Source organism: Penicillium pulvis (assembly GCF_028828015.1).
Source record: "Penicillium pulvis strain IBT 33274 chromosome Unknown contig_12_segment0_segment0, whole genome shotgun sequence".
Taxonomy (NCBI): Eukaryota; Fungi; Ascomycota; class Eurotiomycetes; order Eurotiales; family Aspergillaceae; genus Penicillium; species Penicillium pulvis.
In genome coordinates, this window is record NW_026643072.1 from 1,565,157 (window position 1) to 1,590,717 (window position 25,561).

General features: G+C 50.0%; 12 protein-coding genes across 12 annotated transcripts; 5 read left to right on the plus strand and 7 right to left on the minus strand.

Annotated features, from left to right (window-relative positions):
* Positions 1 to 205: 205 nt before the first annotated feature.
* On the minus strand, positions 206 to 1,617 carry N7503_001788 (uncharacterized protein; the record flags this gene model as incomplete). The annotated part of the gene is made up of 4 exons (XM_057061335.1): positions 206 to 485; positions 586 to 1,217; positions 1,306 to 1,404; positions 1,477 to 1,617. 4 exons carry the CDS (start codon positions 1,615 to 1,617, stop codon positions 206 to 208), a joined length of 1,152 nt encoding a protein of 383 aa, XP_056925297.1.
* Positions 1,618 to 2,231: 614 nt separating this feature from the next.
* Positions 2,232 to 5,201, minus strand: N7503_001789 (putative transcription regulator BDF1). Its single transcript, XM_057061336.1, has 3 exons — positions 4,738 to 5,201; positions 2,706 to 4,665; positions 2,232 to 2,636 (listed from the first exon to the last, which is right to left on the minus strand). Exons 1-3 carry the CDS (start codon positions 4,839 to 4,841, stop codon positions 2,322 to 2,324), a joined length of 2,379 nt encoding a protein of 792 aa, XP_056925298.1. The 5' UTR covers positions 4,842 to 5,201; the 3' UTR covers positions 2,232 to 2,321.
* Positions 5,202 to 6,948: 1,747 nt separating this feature from the next.
* Positions 6,949 to 9,642, plus strand: N7503_001790 (WD40 repeat and Utp12 domain-containing protein; the record flags this gene model as incomplete). Its single annotated transcript, XM_057061337.1, has 2 exons — positions 6,949 to 7,673; positions 7,755 to 9,642. The coding sequence occupies exons 1-2, from the start codon at positions 7,117 to 7,119 to the stop codon at positions 9,640 to 9,642; spliced, it is 2,445 nt and encodes an 814-aa protein (XP_056925299.1). The 5' UTR covers positions 6,949 to 7,116.
* Positions 9,643 to 9,930: 288 nt separating this feature from the next.
* N7503_001791 (uncharacterized protein) lies at positions 9,931 to 10,641 on the minus strand (the record flags this gene model as incomplete). The annotated part of the gene is made up of 2 exons (XM_057061338.1): positions 9,931 to 10,183; positions 10,373 to 10,641. 2 exons carry the CDS (start codon positions 10,639 to 10,641, stop codon positions 9,931 to 9,933), a joined length of 522 nt encoding a protein of 173 aa, XP_056925300.1.
* Positions 10,642 to 10,972: 331 nt separating this feature from the next.
* On the minus strand, positions 10,973 to 13,103 carry N7503_001792 (WD40 repeat domain-containing protein; the record flags this gene model as incomplete). The annotated part of the gene is made up of 2 exons (XM_057061339.1): positions 10,973 to 12,609; positions 12,812 to 13,103. 2 exons carry the CDS (start codon positions 13,101 to 13,103, stop codon positions 10,973 to 10,975), a joined length of 1,929 nt encoding a protein of 642 aa, XP_056925301.1.
* A 79-nt stretch (positions 13,104 to 13,182) lies between these two features.
* On the plus strand, positions 13,183 to 13,374 carry N7503_001793 (uncharacterized protein; the record flags this gene model as incomplete). Its single annotated transcript, XM_057061340.1, has 1 exon — positions 13,183 to 13,374. One exon carries the CDS (start codon positions 13,183 to 13,185, stop codon positions 13,372 to 13,374), a length of 192 nt encoding a protein of 63 aa, XP_056925302.1.
* Positions 13,375 to 14,004: 630 nt separating this feature from the next.
* N7503_001794 (Rab geranylgeranyltransferase BET4) lies at positions 14,005 to 15,230 on the plus strand (the record flags this gene model as incomplete). Its single annotated transcript, XM_057061341.1, has 4 exons — positions 14,005 to 14,013; positions 14,063 to 14,170; positions 14,227 to 14,809; positions 14,866 to 15,230. 4 exons carry the CDS (start codon positions 14,005 to 14,007, stop codon positions 15,228 to 15,230), a joined length of 1,065 nt encoding a protein of 354 aa, XP_056925303.1.
* A 768-nt stretch (positions 15,231 to 15,998) lies between these two features.
* Positions 15,999 to 19,247, plus strand: N7503_001795 (putative GTPase activating protein (Gyp5)). The gene is made up of 3 exons (XM_057061342.1): positions 15,999 to 16,149; positions 16,217 to 18,913; positions 18,972 to 19,247. The coding sequence occupies exons 1-3, from the start codon at positions 16,117 to 16,119 to the stop codon at positions 19,032 to 19,034; spliced, it is 2,793 nt and encodes a 930-aa protein (XP_056925304.1). The 5' UTR covers positions 15,999 to 16,116; the 3' UTR covers positions 19,035 to 19,247.
* On the minus strand, positions 19,248 to 19,976 carry N7503_001796 (Dabb family protein). The gene is made up of 2 exons (XM_057061343.1): positions 19,827 to 19,976; positions 19,248 to 19,645 (listed from the first exon to the last, which is right to left on the minus strand). The coding sequence occupies exons 1-2, from the start codon at positions 19,926 to 19,928 to the stop codon at positions 19,433 to 19,435; spliced, it is 315 nt and encodes a 104-aa protein (XP_056925305.1). The 5' UTR covers positions 19,929 to 19,976; the 3' UTR covers positions 19,248 to 19,432.
* Positions 19,977 to 20,965: 989 nt separating this feature from the next.
* Positions 20,966 to 21,433, minus strand: N7503_001797 (Ctf8 family protein; the record flags this gene model as incomplete). Its single annotated transcript, XM_057061344.1, has 1 exon — positions 20,966 to 21,433. The coding sequence occupies one exon, from the start codon at positions 21,431 to 21,433 to the stop codon at positions 20,966 to 20,968; it is 468 nt and encodes a 155-aa protein (XP_056925306.1).
* A 670-nt stretch (positions 21,434 to 22,103) lies between these two features.
* Positions 22,104 to 22,697, minus strand: N7503_001798 (Cnl2/NKP2 family protein; the record flags this gene model as incomplete). The annotated part of the gene is made up of 1 exon (XM_057061345.1): positions 22,104 to 22,697. One exon carries the CDS (start codon positions 22,695 to 22,697, stop codon positions 22,104 to 22,106), a length of 594 nt encoding a protein of 197 aa, XP_056925307.1.
* A 780-nt stretch (positions 22,698 to 23,477) lies between these two features.
* N7503_001799 (Chromatin modification-related protein eaf3) lies at positions 23,478 to 25,096 on the plus strand (the record flags this gene model as incomplete). The annotated part of the gene is made up of 4 exons (XM_057061346.1): positions 23,478 to 23,632; positions 23,827 to 24,067; positions 24,519 to 24,888; positions 24,936 to 25,096. 4 exons carry the CDS (start codon positions 23,478 to 23,480, stop codon positions 25,094 to 25,096), a joined length of 927 nt encoding a protein of 308 aa, XP_056925308.1.
* Positions 25,097 to 25,561: the final 465 nt, after the last annotated feature.

Consider the following 25,561-nt stretch of genomic DNA (forward strand, 5'->3'; position numbering starts at 1 on the left):
AAAATTTTGGCGGGGTGGTCATGTGATGGAGGCATATCAATCTATGAGGGTTTTGATTGGTTGTTAGCAGGTCTATACTGTGCCTGGAATGATAGAAACTTTAATTATTATCTGTGCATTAGATGACCGATCTGCAAATTCATAATACATGGATCAGAAACACTAGCTGAGGGTATCAGAAGATCCGGTCTACTGCATGAAGCATCTACTCTCCCAACCTAGCAATCTCCATTTTCACCCCCTCAACCTCCTTAGCAAGCACCCCATATCTTCGCGCAGTTTCCGTGAAGGTGCTACTCCGATCAATACTACCAGACTCGGAAGCCGCTCCCTCAACATTCCCATAACGGCTCAATTCCTCGATAGCTATCTCTCTCCGCTCATCAAGCCGTGCCCTCGTCTCACGAAGATGCTGCTGGTAACGACCAAGTGCAAATGATGTCTCGGGTGTGTATAGTGTAGCAGCTATTTCAAGCTTGGTAACCCTGTTTGTATAAAGATTAGCAATTATCTTATTATGTCGATTGCAGCACGTTATTGCACGTAAAAAAGTGCTTGGAAGAGCACAGGGGATATTATACTCACTCTAATTTGCCTTCCACCCCCTGCGCCACAACGGCCAGATGCTCTGCTCGAGCCTTCGTCGCCCGCGCCAGGGCTCCATGCTTTACCCGCTCTAGAAGAATGACTGTCCGCTCCATCACTTGTGCCTGTACGGACAGAACCTCTGCAGCCGTCGCGGCCATCTGACGCCGCGCTGAGGGCAGATCGGAGAGCTGGATGCTGCGGAGTGCACGGACCCGTTCCCGGAGGACTGTGGACAGAGGTGGAACAGGAGCCATTGAGGTTCTGACACGGCGATCTCGGGCGCGCGCTCGGGAATAGTGGTTCGAAGAGGAGCGGGATAGGGCGGGAATGGTCCGTGTCCGTGATGGTTTGGGTTCTAGCTCGGGTTCAACGACTACAGAATCATCGGTGGTAATTGCCGCTATTGTGCGAAGATCGCTGATTGCGCTTGACAGAATGTGAGAGAATTGGAGGATAAAGGATGGTATATGTGAGTAGAAGGTCTCGAAGTCGTGGGAGAGGAGGGAGAGCGCGTCGTCTTTTCCCTGTCCCTGCTTCACATCTTGGGGCTCTTGGGCGGGAGTATCGGGCTCAATTGCGGCGCGAGGGGTATCGAGGTATATGGATATTATGGCAAGGTTATCATGGCACTAGTACCAGCGAAGTATGGGTTTAGTTATACCATCAGAAGTAGAATGCGTACGTGAACACAATGGGCAAGTGGCGGGGGTTACGCACCTCATCACGAAGATCGCTGTCGGACGCGAACGCTAGCTGCCTGAGCGTGCGCTCTTTGATTCTCTTCTTGGCACGTTTTATTTGACATTGCTTCAGGTCCTGTTGAGAGGAATGATTAGGTCTCGGCTCTTATGCGGTGTTAAGTGCATGTTTCCACGAGTCGTAACTAACCTCCACAACAGCCTCTCGAGCGGGGTCTGTGCTAGCACGAGTTGAGCCATCTGGATTCAAAAAATTGTTGATGAGATTCTCATATAGTCTTTTGAACTTGGGGTTATGTTCCAGAATGGAGGGGTCGCAAGGGGGGATCATGGTGGAATGGGAGAAAGGAAAGATTCACCGCCAAATGGAATATCAACAACGCAACAAAGTACGTACTACTATCAACTGCGATGGCATCTGACTAAATATGCATTGCAGTAAGTTTGACCCAATCGCTCTACAATGAAAATTCATGCATTAAAAATGATATTTTTGATTAACGATTTTGGCATTCCACGTTTCTTTCGTTATCGTACAGAGAAGCTCTCACTAGCTTCGGCTTGATCAGCTTTTTCCCATCCTCATGTCGAGAAGCAAATATCCTCCCTATCGTGCAAAGGGATTCGATAGAATGTACACTCGGGTATTGGTAGGTGAAAGGAAGAACGGTTCAAGCAAACCCAATCCCATAGATCCGGGGCAAAGAAGGTTTCAAGATTGAAGCCCAGCGGAGTCGAGGCTGTGGGTGCCGGATCCAGGGATATTCGAAAAGATAAAGAAAAAATAGAAAAAAGGAAAAAGAAAAAGTATGTACAATGGGGTTTTCTCACTGGAATGGGGACACCAGAGGAACGAGGGAGCTGCATGGAAAAAATTGTAGCAACTGCAAACCCCTGAAAATTGCTTCGGGCCAGAAAGATTTTGGCAGGAATCAGAAGGGGGAAGAAAAAAAAAACAGATTAACGCTCGGAACGCAAGTCAAAGCAAGATATCCCTTGCACCTAAGAGACAGCAACGATGGGTGCACGGAGTTTTTACTCCTCCTCGCTCTCCTCCGAATCCTCGTCCGACTCATCTTCGCTGGACTCGTTGTTCTCAACCGAGGGAACAGGAGCACCTCCATCGAACCGGGAGAGATTGCTCTGAAGGGTATTGATCCGAGCCTCTTGCTCATTGCTGCTCATGGGCTTGTTCTTCTTCGGCTTGGGGGCCGCGTAACCGGCAACTGGGGCAATGTCCTCGTCATCCATGATGTGGGGTACGTTCTTCTTCACGAAATCAAGAAGCAATAAAAGGACGTTGTTTGGCAGCTCATCAATGTCGAGCTCGATCTCGGCTTCTTGGGTACCCTGAATGAATACATGTTAGCGACTGGGTGTCGGGGTGATCTAAGAGGGAAGAAATAGTTTGTGACTTACCTTAAGAGCAGGGACGTTACTCTGGATAATCCCGAGCGCCTCGTGCATCTTCTTGTCAGGAAGGCTACTGATGCCGTTGGAGATGATCTGCTTTTCGTGATAGGTCACAAAGCGCGTCTTATCCTTGTAGCCCTTGCTGCTGATCTTCTTGTCCTTCTTGCCGATAGTACTGCTGCTCTTCTTGATCTCCTTCTTGCCCGACTTAGACTTCCCAAGCTTCTTGGCAGGGGGAGTCTTTTTCTTTTTCTGGGTGATCATCTCCACCTGACGGGACATCTCTGCGATCTGCTTCTGCAGTAGGCTGAGTTTCTCATTATCCTCGTTGTCGCTCTCCTCCACGTCTTCGTCGCTTTCCTCCTCCTCGGAATCGGCTTCTTGCTCATGGTGAGGCTCGTGCTTCTCGAGGTACGCCGGCAATTCTTTCCACTTCTTATCGAAAACCTCCGACAGGCTCTCACCGGCCACGTAGGTCGGATCGCCCTTGAGGTTGAACCGCCAACAATTTTTGAACATCAAGCGGATATCTTGTTCGAACTCCTTGGCGTTTTCGTATTGGCCAGTCTTGAGCTTAGACTGGATGGTCATCAAGTCCATCGGCTTCTTGATCACGTTATGGTATGTTGGAATGTTGAGAGCAACAGGGTCCACGGGGTAGTAGAAAGCAATCGCAATGAGTTGATACTTGGGCTTGTGGAGCTCATCGAGAACTTCCTGGCAGAACCGCAACTCCCACTGGTACTTCTTCTTCTTGGGCTTGGTAGAATACGGCAGGTCCCGCTTAGGAGGGTGGATGGACCGCTTGGGTCGACCATCAGGGTTGAACGAGTCGCGACGAATAGTGGGTAAGCCTTCGGGACCCAGCGCGAAAGTGGTGGTGGCGCTCTGGGGTGAGGCTGCCTTGGCGGGCTGGCTGGGAAGGGAGGTACGTGGCTCTCGTCGCGCAGCTGAAGTCTTCTCCGAGCTCTTCTTAGGCTTCTTTTCCTCCACCTCATCGGGTCTGGGAAGGTTGACCATCTGCTTATCCAAAGTGATTTTGAGCTTCTGGCCCTCTTGAGTGACCAGGTGGTCGGGGCCATTGAAGCGCAAAGAGTTATCGACCATCAAAGCAAAGTCATCCTCAAATGCCTTCGGGGAAGAGTACACGTTGGCCTTAAGCTTCCTCTCGATGGTACCCAGATCCATGGGTTTGGTGATAACATGGTGATAGTTCGGAATATTCAGCTTGATTGGATCCACGGGTTCACGGTAGAAACGCGAGTCATGCATACGCTTCAAGCTTGAGATGCACTTTGTGAGGAACTTATGTTGCAACTTAGTGACGCCAGACTGGGAAGAGCGAGAAGTCTCAGTAGTAGGCTTGGGACCTTCCGGGAGCTTGGCGGCAGGTGTTCCATTCTCGCCAGCCACCTTGGTACGCTTGGCCGCAGGTTCCTCTACAGGATCTTCCGAGCGTTCACGAGAGGCTTTGAATGGGGACATGGGCGCACTGGATGTATCCTTCATCTCATAATCGGTTTGGATAGGTGGCAGGGACGGTGTCGCGCTCTCAGTGGTAGGATGATGGGGTAATTCGGTCTTCAAAGGTTGTGGTGCAGGTGCATCTGACGGGCCATCAATCTGCATTTCAATATCATTGGCTCCGTCGAATGAAGCTGCTAGGGGTCCGCCAGCGGGGGTAGGGGCAGGTTCCTTGGGAGTCGCCTTATCCTCGGAGTTCACGGCTGGGGTCACTGCCTCGGATGGCTTCTGGTCGGCCATAGTGGGCTCAGTAGGAGTCTGTTGAGCAGACGCAGGAGCAGCTGGGGCGTCGGAAGCAGGCGCAGGAGATTTGGGGGGAGATGCAGCACTTCCCGTGCCGTTTGTTGTAGATGCAGCCGGGGGGTGACCATTACCATTGACTACGGGGGTGTTGTTTGCAGTCGGGGTATCCGTACCGGCCATCTTGACATCTGTGGTCGCACTAGAGATACCGCGATCAGGTCAGCCCACATTGCCCGGTAGGCAACCAAGGACATGCATAGCCAGCACTCACCTGGTAGGCGCAACATCAGGCGCAGTCACTCCGGTAGGAGATGGAGGAAGCTGGGGCTTCTCCTCCTTAAGAACAGGAGGAGCCTCGGGTGGCGGGGTCGCCATGAAGACTAGTGCCAGAAGAGCGAGATACAAGCTCTATGGTGATGTCACAGACACAGGGTTCTTGGGGATTGACGCGTTCGCGAATTTCTCGAAAAGACTGGATACACACTTCCGCGCACAATCACACGCAGGTTGTGAGAGATGGCGCGGAGACGGGGGGCGTAAACACGCGACGGGAAAAGCGCAGAGTGATAAGGAGAGAGTCGGGGGATAAGAGAAGTGGAGAATGCGATCGGAGGTGAGGAATTTATACCGCCAAGAAAGTGGTGAGGTAATCACGTGGGCGGTGTAGGAACACCGAAGTAAGTGGAAACCCGATGAACCACGATTGCGTGAGTAAAGAATTGAGAAAGAGGAAAGTGGATCACAGAAAGGAAAATCAAATAATAATCAAGCAAAAGATTAATTCCCAAAAAGAAAGAGGAAATTGAAGAAAAGTGGTGGGGATGGGGAGCCTTAATAAAAAGGGTCACGCGTCGACGCGAATATGGAGCGCGTTTTTTTAATGTTTAGAGAGACCAGGTAACCAAGGATACGGGCGGTCAACAGCAGAGTTAGTCCAGGACGGAAGCAGAACATCGAGCGGATGGGGATGCCAGAATCCTTAAGTACAGACGGCCGCCTTGCTCTCTCCTCCTGTGAGTTCCACCAGCCACGCTAGGCCGGATTCAACTGGGTCCACCCCTTTTCCATTGGCGCTGGCTTGATGCGGCCCCTGGATGCTTTATGCTGATTGGGTGATTTTGAGTATGGTACTGAAAATTTTTCATTTCATCATCGACTCCGTGAATGGGTACGACCTGAAAAAGATAAGAATAGAAAGAAACTCATACTAGTGTGAACCTATTGTCATCAGTTTAAGAGGGTTGCCCTGCGACTGATGTTCTATTATGATTCTTTTTCCATGCGAGGGATACTCCTGTTCATACCAGAGAGGGTTTCATGCCTGGTGTTGCCAACCCTAGGGTTATGCCTGAAAGCAGTTTAGCGCAGTGACGAGGTGACTTCCAGACGTCATTCACGTGACCTGTCTTGGCGTGGCTGAGTACTAAATACCAGGAGCATACACCGTAAATCATACAGGATATATACTCCGTGTCTTCCGAGGTTCTTTTGTCTGTTGTTCTTTATGTACATGTACTGTGTATATTTTTGACTCGAAGAGTGGAAACCCCCTAGCTGTCATAAACCCCCTTGGTCCATTCACTAAAGGAACTTTGAGATCAATTAAATAAAAAGTGGTCTGCGGCTGACTGTGCAGCCAATCGGCGAGGCTGCGCCTGGGCCCTTACAGATTAGGCAGAGTCGGTCACATGTGGCCCATACAGGTGACAAAGTATAGAAGTAAACAGTAGAAATGTATAAGGAGATCGGCAGATAAAATGGAATGAGATATATTTATGACTCACTTCAAGGACATGCGAGTACTAACTGCAACCTTGGGGCACTTGATCACCAGGGCTGTCAACAAACAGAGCTTATTCAGCAAATATTTGAATAAATGAACTTTTACACTCAAGTGCTTTTTCATGCTTTTCCAGGGTTCTTCCAGATGTAATTAGCTTTAAGGAACCCGTATTTTACTGCGTTTGTCAGTCCATGCCTGTATACTGGTAAATCTCAAACACAGCCATGTAGGTTGCCAAATTGGTTTCATACATGGCTAATGATAGCAGGTTAGATCGATAGAGTATTGGACCGTCTGAGTAGTTGTACGGAGTAGGATCTCGTCTTTCGAGTATGTGTTTTACAATTTTGAAGAAAAATTCTCATGGACCCCTGCAACTAGATATATATGGATTCCTGCGTGCTTTAAGACTCGAGAACTAGGACAAATTACTTACTCCCCAAAGTAAACATCAATTGACCAAATCACGCTTCTGGATGGAGTTACATACCAGATCAATAAACCACTTACCTGCATATCATAATGCCGATTGTGCTCTCCAATCAGTCACCTTCAAAGTTGGAACCTCGACCACAACTTAAAAAGACCTCCCGTGCTGATTAGATAACGACCTCACCCACACTAAACCCCATAAGGACTAGCGCCTTTACCGGGAGTCTACAGAACATTTTTTTCCTTCCCGCATCGACTACGAGAACACCAGAGTACCAGAGCCCCCAGCCCTCGTTCCCCAGGGTTTGTGAAAAAAGTTTTCTCGGGTATCTCCTTGTCTTCTAGGGAATTTCATATCTCAGAGCCGATCAACCTCCAGAAAATAGGAAAACCAGATCGCCGAACGAAGGCCAAGAAAAAAAAACCTCCAACAAAATGGGCAAGAAGACATCTCGCCAGACCACCAAGGTCGGCTCAGCCGCATCGCCAGCTACTGGTCTCTCCCAATCCGCCAAGTCGTCGATTCTACGAGCTGCATTTTCGCCGTCCGAGTACCAATTGGCCCTGTTCGCCTCGGTTATCCAAGGCCTCGATGCGCAGCATCTCCGCATCCACGACACCAACACAGGTCGACTACAATGTGAGCATGCGCTGGGACCGAAGGAGACAATCACGTCGCTGGACTGGGGATACTACGGTGGCCAGGGCAAGAGCCGCGACCAGTCGAAGAAGAAGCGCAAGCGCGGATCTGATGTGAACGGCGTTGATGGACTCGACCAGGGTGATGTTGTCGTTGCGTTTGGAACCAGCAACTCCGAAATCCGCATGTTTTCTCCTTCTGAGGATAAGGTTGTCGGAACCTTGACTGGCGCGCACGAGAAGGGTATCAAGGACTTCAAATTTACCGCTGGGCGGCCAGCTGAGGAGGCGTGGAGTATTGGTGGTGATAACAAGCTTGTACAGTGGGATTTGCGCACTGGAAAGAGCGTACGGTATGTTAATGTCTGAATCTAGACTGCCAGCCGTGGAGACATGCTTAAGCTAACATTGGCTTTTTTTTTTTTACCTTACAGAACCATTCATCTGCCTGCATCGTCTGTCTTTTCTGCTCTCTCCCGTCCCGTTCCTTCCAACGTGCCTGTCATTTGTGCCTCCCAGACTCCCTTCTTAATAGATGTGGAGAACTTCGACGAGGAGCCTGTCAAGTTCCCCGCCATGCGCAACCCGATTCACAGCGTTATTTCCTCGTCCACCGAGTCGGCCGGCTCTGGCGCATTCCTCGCATCTGACGGCGACCGCTTCATTAATGTTTTCGACGCCTCAACTCAGAAGTTGGTCCGAAACCTTGTCGCCGAGCAGGATGTGTCCTCGGTGTCTCTGCATGATGGCACCCCTGAGAAGCAAATTCTTGCTGCTATTACCGAGGATGGCACAATTGAGCTGTTCACAAAGCCGTTTGCGCAAACCACGCAATCTGGCACTGCTAAGGCCAACCGCAAACAAATGACGCAAAAGGCGAATGCCTCTCTCAAGATCGTGCGATCCGAGTCTTCAAATGCGTGTGTCCCCGTGGTATCAACCTTGTTCCACGGCCACGAGATTATCGTCGCTTACGCCGAGGGTGGTGTGATTCCTGTATTCGAGCGTGTCAAGCTCATCGATGAGACTACTGACGAGCTCGCATTCACCGGAGTCAAGGCAGTTACAAAGACAAAGACCAGCTCCACAATCGCATCCGTGTCAACAAATGGGGTGAAGAATGCCGGTGAGACCCGGGTGGACGAGACCAACGCCAACGTACAGTCCGGCATGATCGTCGACGACGACGTCGACATGAACGATATCGAAGACGCTGCTTCCATCTCCGGTGATGAGGACTCTGACGTTGAAGACACCGTCAAGCCCACAGAGAAGAAGACCAAGTCCTCTAAGCAGGCCCCTGCCGATGACGATGTTGAGATGGATAACGCAGAGTCAGAAGATGAGGAGGAAGAGGAGGCAGGCGTTGAGCCTTCTTTCGGTGAGCTCCTGCGCGCCAACGGAGGCCACGAGGTCGACGTCGAAGCCGAGCTTGACGATGACCTTAACTTGGGAACTCTTGTCCCCGGCAAGCCTACCGCTGCCGTTCAACAGATCCCCACCGGTGTCTCCTTAGCCACCGTGCTTACACAGTCCCTTAAGACAAACGACAACGCCATGCTTGAGTCTTGCTTCCACACCTCCGATATCACTATTATTCGCACCACAATCCAGCGTCTGGAGTCTTCCCTTGCTGCTACTTTGCTTCAGAAGCTCGCCGAGCGCCTCTCATCCCGCCCCGGTCGCTACGGTCACCTTCTCGCATGGGTCCAATGGGTCTGTGTCGCTCACGGTGGTGCCCTAGCCGGCCACCCCGACCTCCTGAAGCGCATCTCCACCCTGTACAAGGTCATGGACCAGCGCTCTTCCAGCCTCTCATCCCTTCTTTTGCTTAAGGGCAAACTCGACATGCTCGAGGCACAGCTTGATCTGCGCCGCGACATCCACAGCGGTGGCGACGGCATGGACAGCGAAGATGAGGATAACGTTATCTACGTTGAGGGACATGAGGACGATTCAGACAGCGAAGCCGAAGGCCAAACCAAGCCGCGGACAAAGTCTATTCGCGAGCAGGCCTTCGACGAGGACGAGTCTATGATTAACGGCATCCTGGATGAGGATGAGGATGAGGAGGATGACGACAGTGAGGAGGACGACGAGGACGAGGCTGAGGATATTTTGGACATTGAGGCCGAAGAGTCAGCTGGCTCTTCCGATGCCGAGGAGTCTTTGGAAGAGAATGAGGATGAGGATTCTGACGAGGTGAGCGAGGGCTCAATCGCAGACTTCATCGCTGATAGTGAGGATGAGGGGTCTGATATGGAGCAACCTGCGCCTAAGAAGAGCAAGGCCGGCAAGAAGGTCAAACTTGGGAAGAAATAAATTAACATCTAGCATTATGGGCTGTTGATAGACGATGGATGTGATGTAGTTCTGTATGAATCTGGGTGGAAAGATAAGATGGCTTTCTGGTTTCTATTTGTTCATTATTGTTTCCGGCTTAAAAGAATTTTATATTGGATGCATTATCTGCATTTTATTGTTATTATCCATGGATTGCAAGATTTCATTTCTATGTATTGGTCACTCAGGGGCAGTAGGAACAAGCAATTCTAGCACACTCAACCTAATTTGGAGCATAAACAAGTATCTATGATGCTATACACAAAATTAATCCAAAAGTTCAGCCCCTCCACAAGCCCCCGAATGCAAAACAGTATGTCTAGGAATCCCCACCTCGCCCAACGGAATCTCCAACACAATAGTCAACTCATTGGAAGGATACTTAGTAAAATGTCCAAGGCTACTGACATCAGCAGTATCCAGCGCCAGGATCGCGCCGTTCTTTCCACCTTGGACCAAGGCGCTGCTTGTGGAGTTGGGAAGGGTGATATTTGCTAGACCGGACATGAAAATAACCCATCTTTAAAGGGACATAGTTAGCTCGGAAGTACCTAGGAAACTGAAGTTGACATGCTCAATTGTATGAGTGAAGTGGTGTTTTGCTTTGTTGGGTGGGTATACTCTTCCCCAACGCCCTAAACACCACAAACCACAAACATGAGTAATAACAACAACTATGAATTGAAAATCGACACAATGATATACTTACTGCTTTAATGGCGCATTATGTCTCCCACCGTCGAATTTCGCGGGGATTATTGTATACGTGGAATTACCCGCATTCTTTCCACCAAGGGGGCCTAGGTTCAGACTCTTAGAGCCAGATGTACCAGCCTCAGAAGAGGTCGTGAAGCCTGGCTCTAGTGCCCAGCATTCGAGTGTCGAGGCATTGTTTTTTGCGCCCAGGACCGTGACATTTAATGTGCTTGCAGTGGCAAGCGTGGAGGTGAGGATGGGGAGGATGGTTGCGAGACGCATATTGCTGCTTTCTGAGCAAGAGGTGGTTGGTGTACAAGAGATGGATCTAGAGAAAGTGAAATTTGAGATTGAGGTAATGAAGAGTTTCCTAATTTTTGTGGATCTCCGATCTGTTGGCTACATTGCCTGGGTAGCTGAAAATTAGTGAGGAGTGATCAACAAAGATCGACATTCTATTCGCGCTAATGGATTAATCGGATGTACAAAGAGCCACCAAAAACTGTGGTGTGACGCAACAGCACGATAAAAAAAAAGTAACCCTCAAAAGCTTGACATTGTGACTGCTTCACGATCATAATAATATAATGATAAGAATAGCAGACAAGCTGCCCTAGCGAATGACCTCACTGCCGGACTTCTCGATGCCTTCCATACCCTCGAGGATATCACTTCCTCCCAGTATTCCATAAGCGGAGCTGATACTCTTGCGTCGGCCAGTCCATACCTCATGAAATTTGACGGTCTGGTCGCTTGAGGCCACAATGATGCATCCTTCTTCCATTGTTCGCATACACCACATTCCACCTTCTTTCTCTTTCGGGCGGATCGCGCGTGGCCCTCGCCTGCTTTCGCGTGCCTCATTCGACTGCGCGAGAGGCTGGGCGATGCTGGGAGGTGGGGGCGAAGTTGCGTAGAGAAGATCGGAGTCTTCCAGAAGGGCACGCAGAGGGCGAGGCGGTCTGCCCGGATAGCTGACAGCATACAATGCTCGTCCACAATCGTAGTTCACGTCTTGATCATCGCCATCCCAGCTTGCTCCATGGGGTCCCCAGGGAATAACGGCGACCTGTGCACAGCTGGGCCAGGCAAAGACGGCAATCCGGAATGGATGCTCGGGTGACGAATAGCCAAATGTCGCTGCAATTTCGCGTCTGGTTTGGCTCCAGATCAGACTGGTGACTTGCGCAAACACATTTATCGTTGCTAGACAGACCCCAGTCCTGGTGTGGAAGAAGTGAATAGCGCGATCATTGGTACCTCCTCCCGTTGCAAGCAGTGATGGTTGCCACGGTGCGAATGCTATTGCCTTGACTGCTGCGCCATGAACGAGGCAGTGTTTCTGACGGTTGGGTGGAACTAGCACGGTTTTCGTGCCACCGGAAATGAGACATCCTAATGAACACAAAAGTGGAGCTGCTGTGGTCGATCTCAATGAAGACTGGCCCCTTGATGGTAGAAGATGGCTGACAATTCGTCGCTTGCTGGCCATACGCCTTGGGTTCGTGACAGAAGTCAGAGGTGGAAGCCCGTGGATGCTTGAATTCCCTGGCGGACCTGAAGATGCAGTGGAAAAGGCTGAATTGTCGACTTTTGGGGGTGGGAGAATCTCATGTAAGTCGAACAGCATGCATACGTTGTCATTGCCCCCAGAAGCAAAAAATTGATCATCAGGAGACCAAGCCAAGCCGCATACCTGCTGGCCATGGGCGGAAATTTTGGCCAGGAGCGTCATACAACCAGTCCAACTCCATTGACTGTGGATCTCAGGCCATTCGACTGAGTATAACCAAATGTTGCCTATCTCGTCACCAACAACAAGAAATTCTGCATCTACTTCCATGTTTTGCAACCCCTCGGATAGTCTTCGTGAAGTCCGTGGCTTGAAAGAAACGCACGATATGGCCTTCGGGTGGCTGATTTCAAAGCGAACCTTGTCCTCTGAGACGCTCCAAAGAGATAGCTGACCTGATTGGCGACCAACTGCAAGAATACTTCGCCCGCCATTCTCCGATGAGAAAGACAGTGATGTCACATAGTTTGACGGGTGATGATCACCAAATGGCGGGCGGTCCACAATGTAACCTTCAGACCAGAGGTAAACACACTGTGCCAGGCCCACAGCCAAGACACCTGATGTGAAAGAATACGCCAATGTGGAACAGTAGAAGTCGTCTCGCATATATGGAGCATCCAGGATTCGAAAAGGCTTGGGAGGAACAGCCTCTCTTTGAGGTGGAACCATTGGCCCTATTTGAAGCCTAGTCAGTAGATGCCGCAAGAATAACTGCAAGCACCATGGTATAGCCCTACAATCAGTCTTCAAATGTCAATAGATCCGAGGTCCTTTTACTCAAGAAAAGGAAAAGAAAAAAAACGGCTGCTCAGGAGCGAACCCAGACTCGGGCCCTTGGAAAGATAGGGGAGTGGCTATAAACACACAAGAACTTACAATGCTCCCTATTGCCCTTCTTCCAGGTACTGTCATTCCACACAAACGGCGCGAATCGCTCATAGTCCGGCGATGTAGGACCGGGAGGTCTTTCCACGTGTGTTCTACAAGTACCAACAAGTCTGGTAGTGGGGTCAATATCCAATGCAAGTGCGATTCTTGATTCATGTTTGTTCTGTTCTTCAGCCTTGGTGCTTTTGGGCAGAAATTTCGCCACAAAATTCGGAGCAGTGGTGCGTCTGCCCAAGAGACTTGGTGCACCATTGGTTGCTGGGACGGAGGTACCAAGCATCGCTGATGTTCCACCTACCCCCAGATCCCCCCAAAGCTGACTTGTCTGAGGAAGTCATTTGGGCGATTGGGACTCATAAATGTTAAGTTGGAGACTAAACGAGGCCGGTGAAGTGGGCTTTGCCGAGACCGGGTTAGCCTTGGACTTTGGGCTGGTGACCGTCGAGTTTGCGAGGTCGGCAAAAAAGGATCCTCCCCGGGAAGACGACATCTTAAAAGGCGCTCTCGAGGTGACAATTGCTGGGGATGCTTGTTCACCCGATATGGCGTAGATGGAGATTCGTAGAAGTCGCGTTTGGGGATGAACCGATCAGGAGATATCGGACTAGGATATGCAGCTCGTGCTGCTACTCTATTCAATGGCCTCCTGTACCTACTACGGCCTCGCTCTGGGCCTCGCTCCGGGGATACCGCATTTGCCGATAAGTTTTCCTGAAAGCCTGGGGTGGCTTGAATGGGCCTTGTGTTTGATATGAGCAATGAGTCCTGAGAGCCGGTGGGTGATTTAAGAAATGGAAAATTGATATTTGTAAGTTGAGGTCGTCTGACTGAGCCGGTGTCCTGAGAGGACTCGGAATGAGACCTGGATATGATTGGCATGTTATAGCTGCCTGCGGAAGAGGCATCCTCGAAGGAGTGACATTGCGAATCTATCATTGTCTGGGATTAACGTAGCAAGTAAACAGCTACCATTGAAATGAGCGTGTAGCACAAATCCTCATCCAGGGCAACATGGTTGTCAACGTAGCATGTTGACGAAGAAAGTTGAGTGTGCCAGTTACCATTCCACCTTCCAAGGCAGGAGATCCACGTGATCACCGCGGACAACAGCCGCAGTGGCACTTCTCCGCGCTTCCCCATTTCTCCATTTTAGAAAAATCAATAATTATTATTCCATCAACATGGCAAGCGTGAGTTAGAAAATTCGTCTTCAGGGTTCGAGGCTGACGGTCTTGGCAGCATGGCGTTCGGCGATTTAAGCCCGTGGAGAAGACTCCCGAAGAACGACAACAGGAGCTGCAGAAGATAGATGACTACAAATCTCTAGAACAAGAGGTCTCGGAAAAGGTGGGCCACTGTTGAAGAGCATTCAGATGAGGTTGTATCATTCTAATCCGGACCAGATGGCCGCGCAAGATTACACCGCCGACACATTGAAGAAGATCTCCGAGCTTTTGAACCGGAATCCAGAGTACTACACTATCTGGAACCACCGGCGGCAGGTCATGAGGCATCAGTTCTCAGAAGCTGGAGATAGCACTGATGAGACCACGACCCAGCCAGCTCTCCAGCTTATCAAGAACGACTTAATGTTTCTCATCCCACTTCTGCGCAGCTTTCCCAAATGCTACTGGATTTGGAACTATCGACTTTGGCTTCTCGACGAGGCTCGGCGGCTCCTCGCATTGCCCGAAGCTCGGCAACTCTGGCAAGAGGAATTTTTTCTGGTCGGAAAGATGTTGACTTTGGACAGTCGCAATTTTCATGGATGGGGATACCGTCGCTTGGTCGTGGAGACCTTGAAACGGCTCGGAACCCCGGAGGAGGCAATGGGTATGACCCAAAAAGAGTTCGAGTATGCAAAGAAGATGATTGGTGCCAATCTCTCAAACTTTTCCGCTTGGCATTACCGCACCAAGCTGATCCAGCGATTGTTGGACGAACAACGCGCGACTGATGACGAACGAAAGACGATGCTGGACGAAGGTCAGTACCACAGAGCTGCCCTCTAAATGTTTCGTTCGTTCCTGACACTACTACAGAGTTATCTCTCATCCACCAAGCCTTGATTGATCCTTATGACCAGTCGGTGTGGTTCTATCACCAGAACTTGCTGTCTGTATTTGACCCGGACACTGCAGACCGGACCATGGCTCCAAACCTGACCTCGACTGAACGACTTGCTTACCTCCGCCAGGAGATTGAAAACATCCAAGAGATTATTGATGGGGCTGAAGATTGCAAGTATATCTACCAGGCCCTGATTGAGTGTACAGTGCTGGTATCCAAGGTGGCAGGCAGCTTATCGTCAGAGGACCGAGACCGAATTTTGAGCTGGCTCTCAGAATTGAAGCAGCTGGATCCACTACGACAACGCCGATGGCTGGATTTTGAGCAAACCCTGTAAATAACCTTGAGAAGAATTTACGATGGAATATTTCTATCTGAACCTCAACAATGCCACTTAGAAGAAGGCAAACGGACCAAGCCTGTATCCCAAAGCATATTGTATTTGCTGTAGATGAGGTTAAGAATCACCTTGTTGATATACATGAAGCAATCTTGGAATTCGGTAATTTGGTACTTGGGATACGTTAGGCGAAGCGAAGAATGATACGTCAGTTTCTGAATAGCTTCACAATACATGGCGCATCTGCTCTCCCTTCAGCCTAATCTTTGACACGTCGCACACGCAGAACAAAGGCTCTCAAATACAGAAGGAAAGTATAAAAATTGATTTTTTCACCTAGCTGAGTTGCACATAGGAAGGACTGTCTGAGTCACTGATGGAGCCTTAGAAGTCCTAGCTAAACGTATAAAGGCTTTGAAAGTACAAGTCTAGTACAAACGACAGATATCTGTAAACAAGCTTTCTTGTTGATTGGTGTTGTTTTGAGCGCGTGACACTGTCCACGTACTCCAGATCTATGCTCCACAACTGGTCGAACATAGCTGAGTGGAACAGCAGAATACCGATATAGTAAGCGGAAAAGTCGGTCAATCCGTCAAGAATCCTGCATTCTGCATATCTGCAAGCACCAGGTACAATCTCTCCATTCCAACGTTCCGATCGACAGGTCGCCCCATACTGTATTCTGGACCCGCTTCGACCAATCACCGCCCGTGCCTGGTCCCTCGAATTACCATCACTACGAAACTGACATCCCCAAATTCCTTCCACGCTGGCTCATTCTTCTTTCCTCCCATTTTTCTCCTAATGACCCCTGAGGCTTCCTGCTTCCTGGGTCTTGCGCTTATATTTTGATTGTATGTTCTCGTGAGTCGAGCTCGAGATGTCGCCCCGGAACAGCCATGACTACGAAGGGGTAAGTTGTGTGATGTCCCCTCGTTTCAGATTCTATACACGGTGTCCATGTGCTGATTTGCTCCCAGGAGTCGTTCGACGATGCCCCCGAATCTATCGACAACCTCCATGTGACCATTCCGAAGTCCTCGTCAGCCCGGTCGTTGACTGATAGCCCGCCCGTGGGGGTGGGTGCGTCACCAGAAATTACAGAGAAGCCACTCTTTCCTTCTGAATCGCAGGTCGAGCAGAAGGAGGAGGACTACGGAAGTGAACAGACTACACCCAAAAAGAAAAACAAGAAGAAAAACAAGAAAAAGGGGAAACAGCAAGAAGAAGGAGAGGCTACCGCGGATGAGCAGGCCGAGGAGCTGCAGGAGCAGGAGCTTGGAGACGATGTGAAGCTTGAAACCGTCGATGTGGAAAAAGACGACAAGCCAGACCAGGAGATCGAGGTCGAAGATATGGAAGAAATTACTGGCTTGGATGGGACAGCCGAAGAGGAGGCGCCTGGTCGGAACGTCACCCCAAAGTCACCCCTACTCACGTCTCACCGTTTATCGTCGGCCTCGTCCCTTGACGAGGTTGCTCTCACGACCAGCAAAGATGAGGAGCCTTTCAATGTTTCAATCCCCGAAATTAAGTCGGCACTACCTCCCGTGCCCCCCAAAGACGATGTCTCCCCGCCCAGCTCTGGTCTGAAGGGTCTCTCTGGAAGCCTACCGTCCGTGCCATGGGCGCCTCCTCCCGTCAACAAGAATCCTCTCCCACCCCCTCCCCCACCTTTACCTCGCAAATCCAGTGGCCCCTTCGCATGGTTCTCTCGGAGCTCGGTCGGAGCCAAAGAGGTCAAGTCTCCGCCCCAAGCTGGATCTAGGCGTAACACTTCCACTTCGGTATCAACCCTCGCCAGCAACTTGGACCTAGTGGCGGATGGAGATGCGTCAAGTGTCAATTCGAAGAGGCCACGACGCAATAGCTTGAAGGACCAATTTAAGCAACTGCGTATGCGGGAGGATACTACCTGGGCTGAGCACGAGGAAGCCGGTGCACGATCGGGCCCCCCTAGCATCAGCCATCCTGGAATGAGCCCCCCAATCATCCCGGAAGAGAACGAGACTGGCATTTTGTACCCGCCTACAACTGCCTCTGCAGCAACTTCTCCCGGAACTGAAAGCCCATCAACAATCAATTCCAGCCTTGCCCCTGGTACGGTTTCCGGGTTCGCGAAGTCAGCAGACGATGCGTCGGCACCTGTGGACTGGGAACTTTGGCAATCACTTGTGAACAATGGGCCTCAGGCGCTGGTGAACTCGGAAGAGTTGAATTCCGCTATCAAGAGGGGTATTCCACAAACTATTCGAGGTGTTATCTGGCAGATTTTGGCGGATTGCCACGCTGGTGACTTGGAGGATATCTACCGGGACTTGGTGGCGCGTGGAACAGACAAGGAGCGTCGGCCATCGAATGGCCAGATAAATGGGATTATCGAGGAATCGAACACATCCTCACGCTCGTCAATTCGGTCTGACCACTCGGGATCCGCCACACAGTCCACCAGTATCAGCCCCTCCCAGGAGATTGATACTGAGAAGTTGGCTAAGGAACAGCTGGCTAGCGAAACTGCTCGTGCCAAGAGGGCCAAGGATGAGGCGATTGCGCTGCAGAAGCTAGAAAAGTGTATTCGCCGGGATCTGGGTTCGCGCACTAGTTATTCGAAATACTTTGTCTCGCAGGGGAGCCAGGAGAGTCTCTATGGCTTGTGCAAAGCCTATGCCCTGTATGATGAGGCTGTGGGCTATGCTCAAGGTATGAACTTCATTGTCATGCCTCTGCTGTTTAACATGGATGAGGTCGAGGCTTTCGAGCTTCTCGTGAAGCTCATGAATAAATATGGACTTCGCGAAATGTTCATTGCGGACATGCCCGGTCTGCACCGCAGTCTCTACCAGTTTGAGCGACTCTTGGAAGACCTGGAGCCGGCCCTTTACTGTCACCTTCGACGTCGTGGCGTACCCCCGCAATTATATGCTACCCAGTGGTTCTTGACATTGTTTGCCTATCGATTCCCGCTGCAGCTGGTCCTTCGTATCTATGACCTGATCTTTGAGGAGGGACTGGAGCGCACTATCCTCAAGTTTGCTATTGCCATCATGAGACGTAATGCCGAGACACTTCTGGGCATGAAAGATATGAGCACGCTCACTACTTTCTTGAAGGAGCGTCTGTTCGACGCATATATCGACAAGCAGCCATCGGCATCGTCTATCCTGGAGTCTGGGTTTTTCGGAAGCTCTGGAGCCGCCGACAAGGAAATCTACCGCGCCGATATCCTAGTCCAGGATGCCTGTGACGTCCCCCTCACCCAGGATATGATCAAGTCTTACACTGTGGAGTGGGAGGAGAAGACTCGAACTGAGAAGGAGCGCGAGGCCGAGCTGGAGCACTTGCGGCACACGGTGGCCACGCAGGCTGCCCGAGTGCGCTTGCTTGAGGAGCGTGCTGAGGCCTCCGACAAGGAGCATGTGCAGCTTGCATCCGAACTGGTTCACGCCAAGGTGGAGAACGAGGAACTGCGCGACTTGACGGATGCCCTGAAGCTGCAAGTCAGCGAGCTGAAGATCGTGGTCGACAAGCAGCCAGGCGAGGTAGAGGAGAAACTTCGCATGGAAATGGAGCGCATCATGAAACGGAACATCGAAGTGCAGAACGAGAACCGGGCAATGGAGGACTCCATGGCCGAGATGGAGAAGGAGCTAGTTTCCACGAAGATGAAGTGGGCCGAGGTGCGCGAAGTCTTATTATTGAACACCATTGTCCAGAGCTAACCACACCCACTTACAGATGTCCGAGAACCACGAGACCCTCCGCCAGAAATGGAGTGACCTCCGCCGGGCCCTCGACTAATATCCTACACCCACCCACCTTCCATTCACCCTGTATATTTCTCCAGCGTTGATGGCGAGTCAATCTGTGATTACTTCGCAACACGCTCATGGGCCGGATATCTGCTGTCCTCTTCATTAGCCGTTCAACCCCACGATTCTCCCAATCTTTTACGACTCTGTACTCTTCCAGCCGTTGTTCTAGCATGCCAGTAGAAGGCATAGGTGTTTTCGTTTTCCTATTTCCTTTTGTTTTATTACTTTTCTTCGGCTCTTTGGACTGCAAACTTTGACTCAGGAAGCATACTAGATGTATGCAGTGTACATCCGGAATGAATCATGTTTTTTTAGTCCTGTTCGGAATAGAGAATCTATGTACAATCCCATCATATCTTTCCCCCCACCATACAGCTCAGCTGTTTAAAGAACGTTCTCGTAGAAAGTAGTCATCACATCCTCCTTGATCGGCCCCACAAGAGCCTTGAGTGCCTTGTGAGCCTCGCACTCGGTGTCGTAGTACTTCATATCATCCATTGAGGCGAAAGTAGTCTTGACGGAGATGTTGAAGCCGCGGTTGCGAGGATCGGGAAGGGACTTGCCAACGGCGGCGGAGACGATGTAAGGCTTTCCGTCCTATATTGGAAGTTCAATGTCAGTTTGTAGTTCTTGAATATAAGGTATCCTCAAGATCAATGCCAAGGGAACGTGTGTCCAAATGGACAGTGGGATGTAGGAGAACCGGCAGTCAATTGAACCGAAGAGGTTCAGCTGCACAATTGAGAAAGGTAACACGGTGAAGCAATAAGACACATACCTTAGTAGCGGTCTTAGAAAGAATCTTGTACTGCTCCAGCAGACGGTCCTGGTCAGCCTCGTTGGGGATCTTGAAGAGGGTGATGCGCTCGATGGGTGCCATAATTGCGGATGAGGATGCAAATGTTCGGTAGAAGCTGGGACTGGTAGATATGTTGCAGAGTAAAGGTTGAAGTGGTAGTAATGGTAATCTGTGAGCTAGGCGGGGCATCGAGGGGCACTTTATATTAGCATGAAATGTAATACGGCGTTCGGGTTCAGATGTTCGGTACCTGCGGGGTTTCTTGGTGACGTTCCGACGGGTCGGGATCGTTCGGCGATTGTATACTAGATTGAATGTAGCTTTCCAGGTGCTTGTCTATAAGAGTTTTCCAATGTATTCTGTTATTTGCTATGAGATTACTCGATCATTGTTGTTTTCCTTAAGCCAATTGGTAATTGTAGTTGTGATCGTGTTTCGTTCAGAGTTGGGGAGTGCGGAATACTTCCAGCATGGTGGGTGGACTAATTCCGCCCGGTTACTGCAGGATTAATTCACGGATATAGAGACATTACATTGTACAATTCATGGACAAGTAAGCCCAAGAATATTCAATTGGATTACCTGAAGTGAATAGGTCCTATGGATCTAATCGTGGCGAAGCAAAAGAAATATAGCTCAGAAGTGGCTTGCATTAGGCCGATCTTAGGAGATGCAGCTCTTACTATAACCAAAATAATAATATATAGCAGTGTTTAATTCATTTCGTCATTTTATCATTCACCTTTCACGGTTTTTGAATGGACCTCACTCGCTGACATTGGGTTCAATCCCATAGCTGAGAATCAATTTTCCATAGCCCCTCCCCCACGAAGAGACAGTTGACCTTGTTGCCGCGGTCCAATCCCAGGTCATTGCCAGGTTATAACAGACGAATACAAGTAGTATTGGTCTATGGATATGGAAATGGACCAGGAAGCTCAGAGGGAAGCTTCACCATGATCGCTGTGCCCAAGCTTCCTCTGAAACCACCCAGAAAGCCGAAGCCACACATGTGGTGAAAGTGGACGCCGTCGGGCAACAGACCGATGTGGATGGCATCTTGTGAGCAGATAACCCTCCAGAAATACCCTGACGAGTATTCCAACTAGCGGAACCGATCAAATATTATTCACAGGTTCCGGTCGATTCTTGAAGAAGATCTTATACCGAATTATCTCCACAACCTCCAAATCTTCAATCTCTGTGGAAGAAGAAGCTCGCTTCTGTACTAATGCAATCGGCTTGAGCAGTTTCTTCACTTCCCCAGTCATGCGCTGGTACCGGCCCACATACAGGTATGCGCGCTTCATCCACTTGGTATCATCGGGATTCAGAGCAGAGTAATCCGGGAACATGAGTTTGCCGATCGGGGTTTCGTAGGATGCACCATTTGGCGATTGAGGTGTCGGTGTAGTGTCGTATTCATCTTGATCTGTTGAGGGGAGATTGATTGTGGCTTGGAGCTCGAGCAGCGCGAGGCCTGACGGGGTTTGTAGAAGTTGAGGAAGGGGATTGGTGATTGGAAAGGAAGTGGTTTCTGTTTTTGGGGGCGATGAGGGTTTAGAATGAAGGCGTATTGAAGGCATGGTGGGTTATGACGATGGTTTGTGGTGTGGTGGTTGGTTTGGTGAGGTTGACGCGACGCGGGTCGCGTTTGACCCCACAGGCCTCAATCATACCGTAGACGGAAGCAGATTCTGTAGTAGTAAAAAGGCACGAAATCAAGAACCTAGTATATCAATGTTTAATTAAAATTATACATTCGTGTTCTGGAAAAAAGTGTGCAGGTTCTGCAAATTGATTGGAAGAAAGGCTAATAGATAAAGCTAGGCTGAGGTATCATTGGCATAATGTTGCATGCATACATTTGTTCGTTTGAGGTCGTTGTAGTCCACCTGAATGGTAATTGGTTTCTTTGACGGCCCGTGGGACTCTTTTTAATTTGATCCGAGCAAATGCAGATGGAAACTCATGCCAGGTAAGTTGGGCTGCTTCTGTAAAGCGCCTGCTACTGTAGGCTCGACCACATGGCCGGCATACAGACCAACCAAAAAGCCGGCGCCTTGTCAGGATCAGACGATCTCTCGTGTGGTGGCTCCCAGTAAGCACTCCGTGTGTGGCTTGGGTGTATATCCCAGAGATAAAGCTCCATTCCAGAGTTAGCTCTAAACTCCTGATTGAAACCCAGGCTGTTTACCTTGGGCATAAGGCATGAATAGCTTGGATGTTTGTATCCAATCCAGGACTTTGATCTCATCAAGCTCCCGGCATGCTCTTCTGATAACAAGTATCCTCCAGATTCTGCAGGCCTTTGATGCTTTGCTCCGCCACGTCACGGGCAGATCCAGGACCGGCAAATTTCCCATAACGAAGATCACTCATATCTCCCACCGTCGTTTTGAGTTCAGCTACCAAGCCAGCAGCTTCGCCATCAATATCAACGATCTCTCGCTCAATATGGGTGCAGGCATTCTCCATTTCAGCGAGAAGGCTCTCCACTGAATGGTAATCTTGGGGATTGGGGGCAGTTTGCCCAAACAAATGAAGATCCATGTTCACTTCCCGTTGCTCATCTTCATTGGTTGCTTCCACACCCGTTGTGAGACTGGCCTTGTGGAGCTCTGCTTTTTGGCGGTCGCCTTGGCGGATCTCAGTGTCGATATTTTCATTTACCTGATCCATGTCATGCTCCCGAATCTGCTGCAACTCTCGGTACAAAGCCCGGATATGCGGGTGATTTCTCAGACGCTTAGGAAACAGCTCTGTGAATTTCTGCAGGGACAGTACTGTTGGCAGCGGAGCTGGAGTAAGCAGAAAGTTACTCAGGATGGACTCTTCGGAGGGTGCCATGGTGGAGATCTAAGGTTGGTGCCCCCAACGCGTTCAGATATCTTTGGATGACAATAGAACACGTAGTAATCACGGTATTAAGACTGGCAATTTGTTGTGTCGCCAAAAGTCGCGTGTTGATGTCTGGTTTCAGGTTTTGTCACGTAAAGTAGTTGGGCCAGTAGATTGCGAAATGTCTTGAAACCGCAATTTGTGGTTTAATCCCAGTGCTCTGGATCTCCAGGCATGAACGTGGCAATCTTTTAGTAGTAGCAGGTGTAGGTTGTGGACGGTGAATTCCACTCCCGCGTGGACCCAGTGTCTTTCTCCAAGGGGCGAGTTCCGCTTTTCACACCTCGCGATTCTTACCCGCAACAATACAACCCATCCAGTAATCCCGGATTCCAGTGTTTGAACCAGAAATTTGAAGATACTAGCATAAGGGGAGCAAATCCTTCGACATATAATCAAAGTCTGGGCTTCACATTCCTTGTGGACAGGCTGTCGTCGCTCATTATCAAGAAATTGGATAATCCGTGAAACTGGAACGGCGTGAGCCTGCAGACATTCTGTCTTGTGGTCGAGTCGAGGGACACTGAAGCTCAGCCGCTTGTATACCTCAGATCGAGAAGTGTCAACTGCGGTTCAGCTTAGTCGGCGCGGCGACGACGACGACTAAGCGACGGCGACCTTTGGAAGACTTCCCCTCCCTTCCACTTCCTCTTCCCTTCACGATCCCACAATTCCCTGGGCTCTCCATATATTCCAACCCTTCTCCCTTTTCGTCATTTTCTTGCCAGAATGGCTCCAACCAATTATGCCAAGGACGAGAAGGTCCTTTGCTTCCATCACGACATTTTATACGAGGCCAAGATCCTCGATGTGCGGCACAAGGATGCCTCGGATAAGAAGAGCCCGTTCGAGTACCTGGTGCACTATAAGGGCTGGAAGAACACGTAAGTCCCTCATGAATATCTGTCTTTCTTTTTTTATCAGCATGTCGCCCTGTCCATGTGTTGGAGAGTCTGTGTCCCTTGCGCTGCCTGCAATCTCTGCCTGGGGTCCAATACTGAACCACACAAAGGAAGAATAGGCGGTATGCTTGAGTATTTTCCGTTTGGGAACCTCGTTATTAACAAGTAGTCTGCAGCTGGGACGATTGGGTCCTTGAAGACCGGCTGCGCAAGTGGAGCGATGAGAACCGTGAGCTTGCTGCCAACATACGCCGTGAGGCTGAAGCTTCCCTTCGGGCGAAGAACGTGAAGCCTGGGAGCACGACAAAGAAGCGGGCCATGTCGGAGCGCAGTTCTGTGCGAGACAGCGAGGAGCGTGGTGTCTCTGTCTCTGGTCGGGGTGGCAACAAGCGTGTCCGAGAAAATGATATTGAAAGAGTGAGTCGCCATTTCTTACCTCCGCTTAGTCGTCGTGGCTGTTGTTATTATACGCTTTACTTCACTCTTCCCAATCCACCTTCTCCCTCTCCCCTGTCTGTTCTCTTCACTACCCTCCTGTCACATTCTGAAACGCGACAACATGTTCAATCCTTTCATTGTCGTGCGTTCGAGAGCCCCGTTGCCTATTGGCTTCACTATGCTACTTGCTACGATTCGATACTCCCTGGGTTACGCCGGGGTCCTGCCAGACTCTGCGTATGAGACTGCCACGGAGGAAAATCTGAAGGTGCTGCTGAATGCCATCCGAGGAAACTCTTTTTTTCCAGATCAGACTCAGGATGCCGCCGCCCAAGATGCCTTGGGACAGACCTCTGAAAATCTCTGGGAGCCAGTTCAACGCAATGGAATGATCATGCCCCGATGGAGCCACAATCTGACACTGAACCAGGAAGAGACATTCCAGGCTCGCCCCTCCATCCGAATTGTGATGCCCGACAATATAAAATCACTGATTGTCGATGACTGGGAGCGCGTCACCAAGAACGGTTCCGTTGTTCAGCTGCCTCACGCCAAGTCTGTCTACCAAATCCTTCAGGATTGGCGCGCCGAGGAGCTTCCCAAACGCCACCACGTCGACGTCAGCGTCATGGATGAAGTTATCGCCGGCCTGTCCGAGTACTTCGAGGTCGTCATTGATAAACTCCTCCTTTACCGCTACGAGCGCCACCAGTACCGAGTCCTGAAGAAGAAATACTTCAACAACAAGGACAAGACTCCCCTGCATGTCTACGGTGCTGAGCACCTTATCCGACTGATGAGTATGTTCCTCTCCTCCCTGTTAAGAACACCCACTAACATCATTAAGGCCTTCTCCCGGAGCTCTTGGCGCAAACAAACATGGAATACAAGAGTACGGGCCGTTCACATGAGGAGCTTTCAAAATTCTCTATCTGGCTCAGCCGTAATTCGGAGAAATACTTCCTCACCAAGTATGTACCTGCGAATGAAATCGATGAGGAGGACTGATTCAGCAGTACTTCATCATGTGTCATTATTACTTTTCATCTGTTGTCATCATACCTTTTAGTGTTTCTGAATGACCCGGGGCGTCAATCTGTCAAAGTTACCAATTAATCGTTGCAACAAACCCTTTCTCCTACTTGCACACCCCTAGACCTAGGTTTCCGATCATGATCACTCTTGATCAACCGTAAGGCGTCGAAGTAATCTTTTACTAGGTAGTAGCGATGCCCCCGTCGAGCACGGATTTTAGTCAGCATACATCAATGAATGACTATAAGAGTAGGATAAAATTGAGAAAAAAAAGGTTTAGATAACTTGGAATGACAATAGATTATCTACTAGGTAGCATCCCGACTGGTTATGTTTCTGTTATCTTTCCCTGTTGCCATGAGGAAACTTTAAAATTCTCCGTCTGGCTCACATTCAGAGAAGTACTTTCTAACCCAGTATGTTCCCGCCACCGAGACC

Bases quoted from the DNA above. Each gene is read 5' to 3' on its own strand.
- N7503_001796 (XM_057061343.1), bottom strand. From the start codon at position 19,928: ATGGCACCCATCGAGCGCATCACCCTCTTCAAGATCCCCAACGAGGCT. The intron at 19,646-19,826 runs GTATGTGTCTTA...CTTCCAATATAG, and splicing joins TTTCTAAGACCGCTACTAAG to GACGGAAAGCCTTACATCGT.
- N7503_001795 (XM_057061342.1), top strand. From the start codon at position 16,117: ATGTCGCCCCGGAACAGCCATGACTACGAAGGG. The intron at 16,150-16,216 runs GTAAGTTGTGTG...ATTTGCTCCCAG, and splicing joins ACAGCCATGACTACGAAGGG to GAGTCGTTCGACGATGCCCC. The intron at 18,914-18,971 runs GTGCGCGAAGTC...ACCCACTTACAG, and splicing joins CGAAGATGAAGTGGGCCGAG to ATGTCCGAGAACCACGAGAC.
- N7503_001789 (XM_057061336.1), bottom strand. From the start codon at position 4,841: ATGGCGACCCCGCCACCCGAGGCTCCTCCTGTTCTTAAGGAGGAGAAG. The intron at 4,666-4,737 runs GTGAGTGCTGGC...CGGTATCTCTAG, and splicing joins CCTGATGTTGCGCCTACCAG to TGCGACCACAGATGTCAAGA. The intron at 2,637-2,705 runs GTAAGTCACAAA...GTATTCATTCAG, and splicing joins GTAACGTCCCTGCTCTTAAG to GGTACCCAAGAAGCCGAGAT.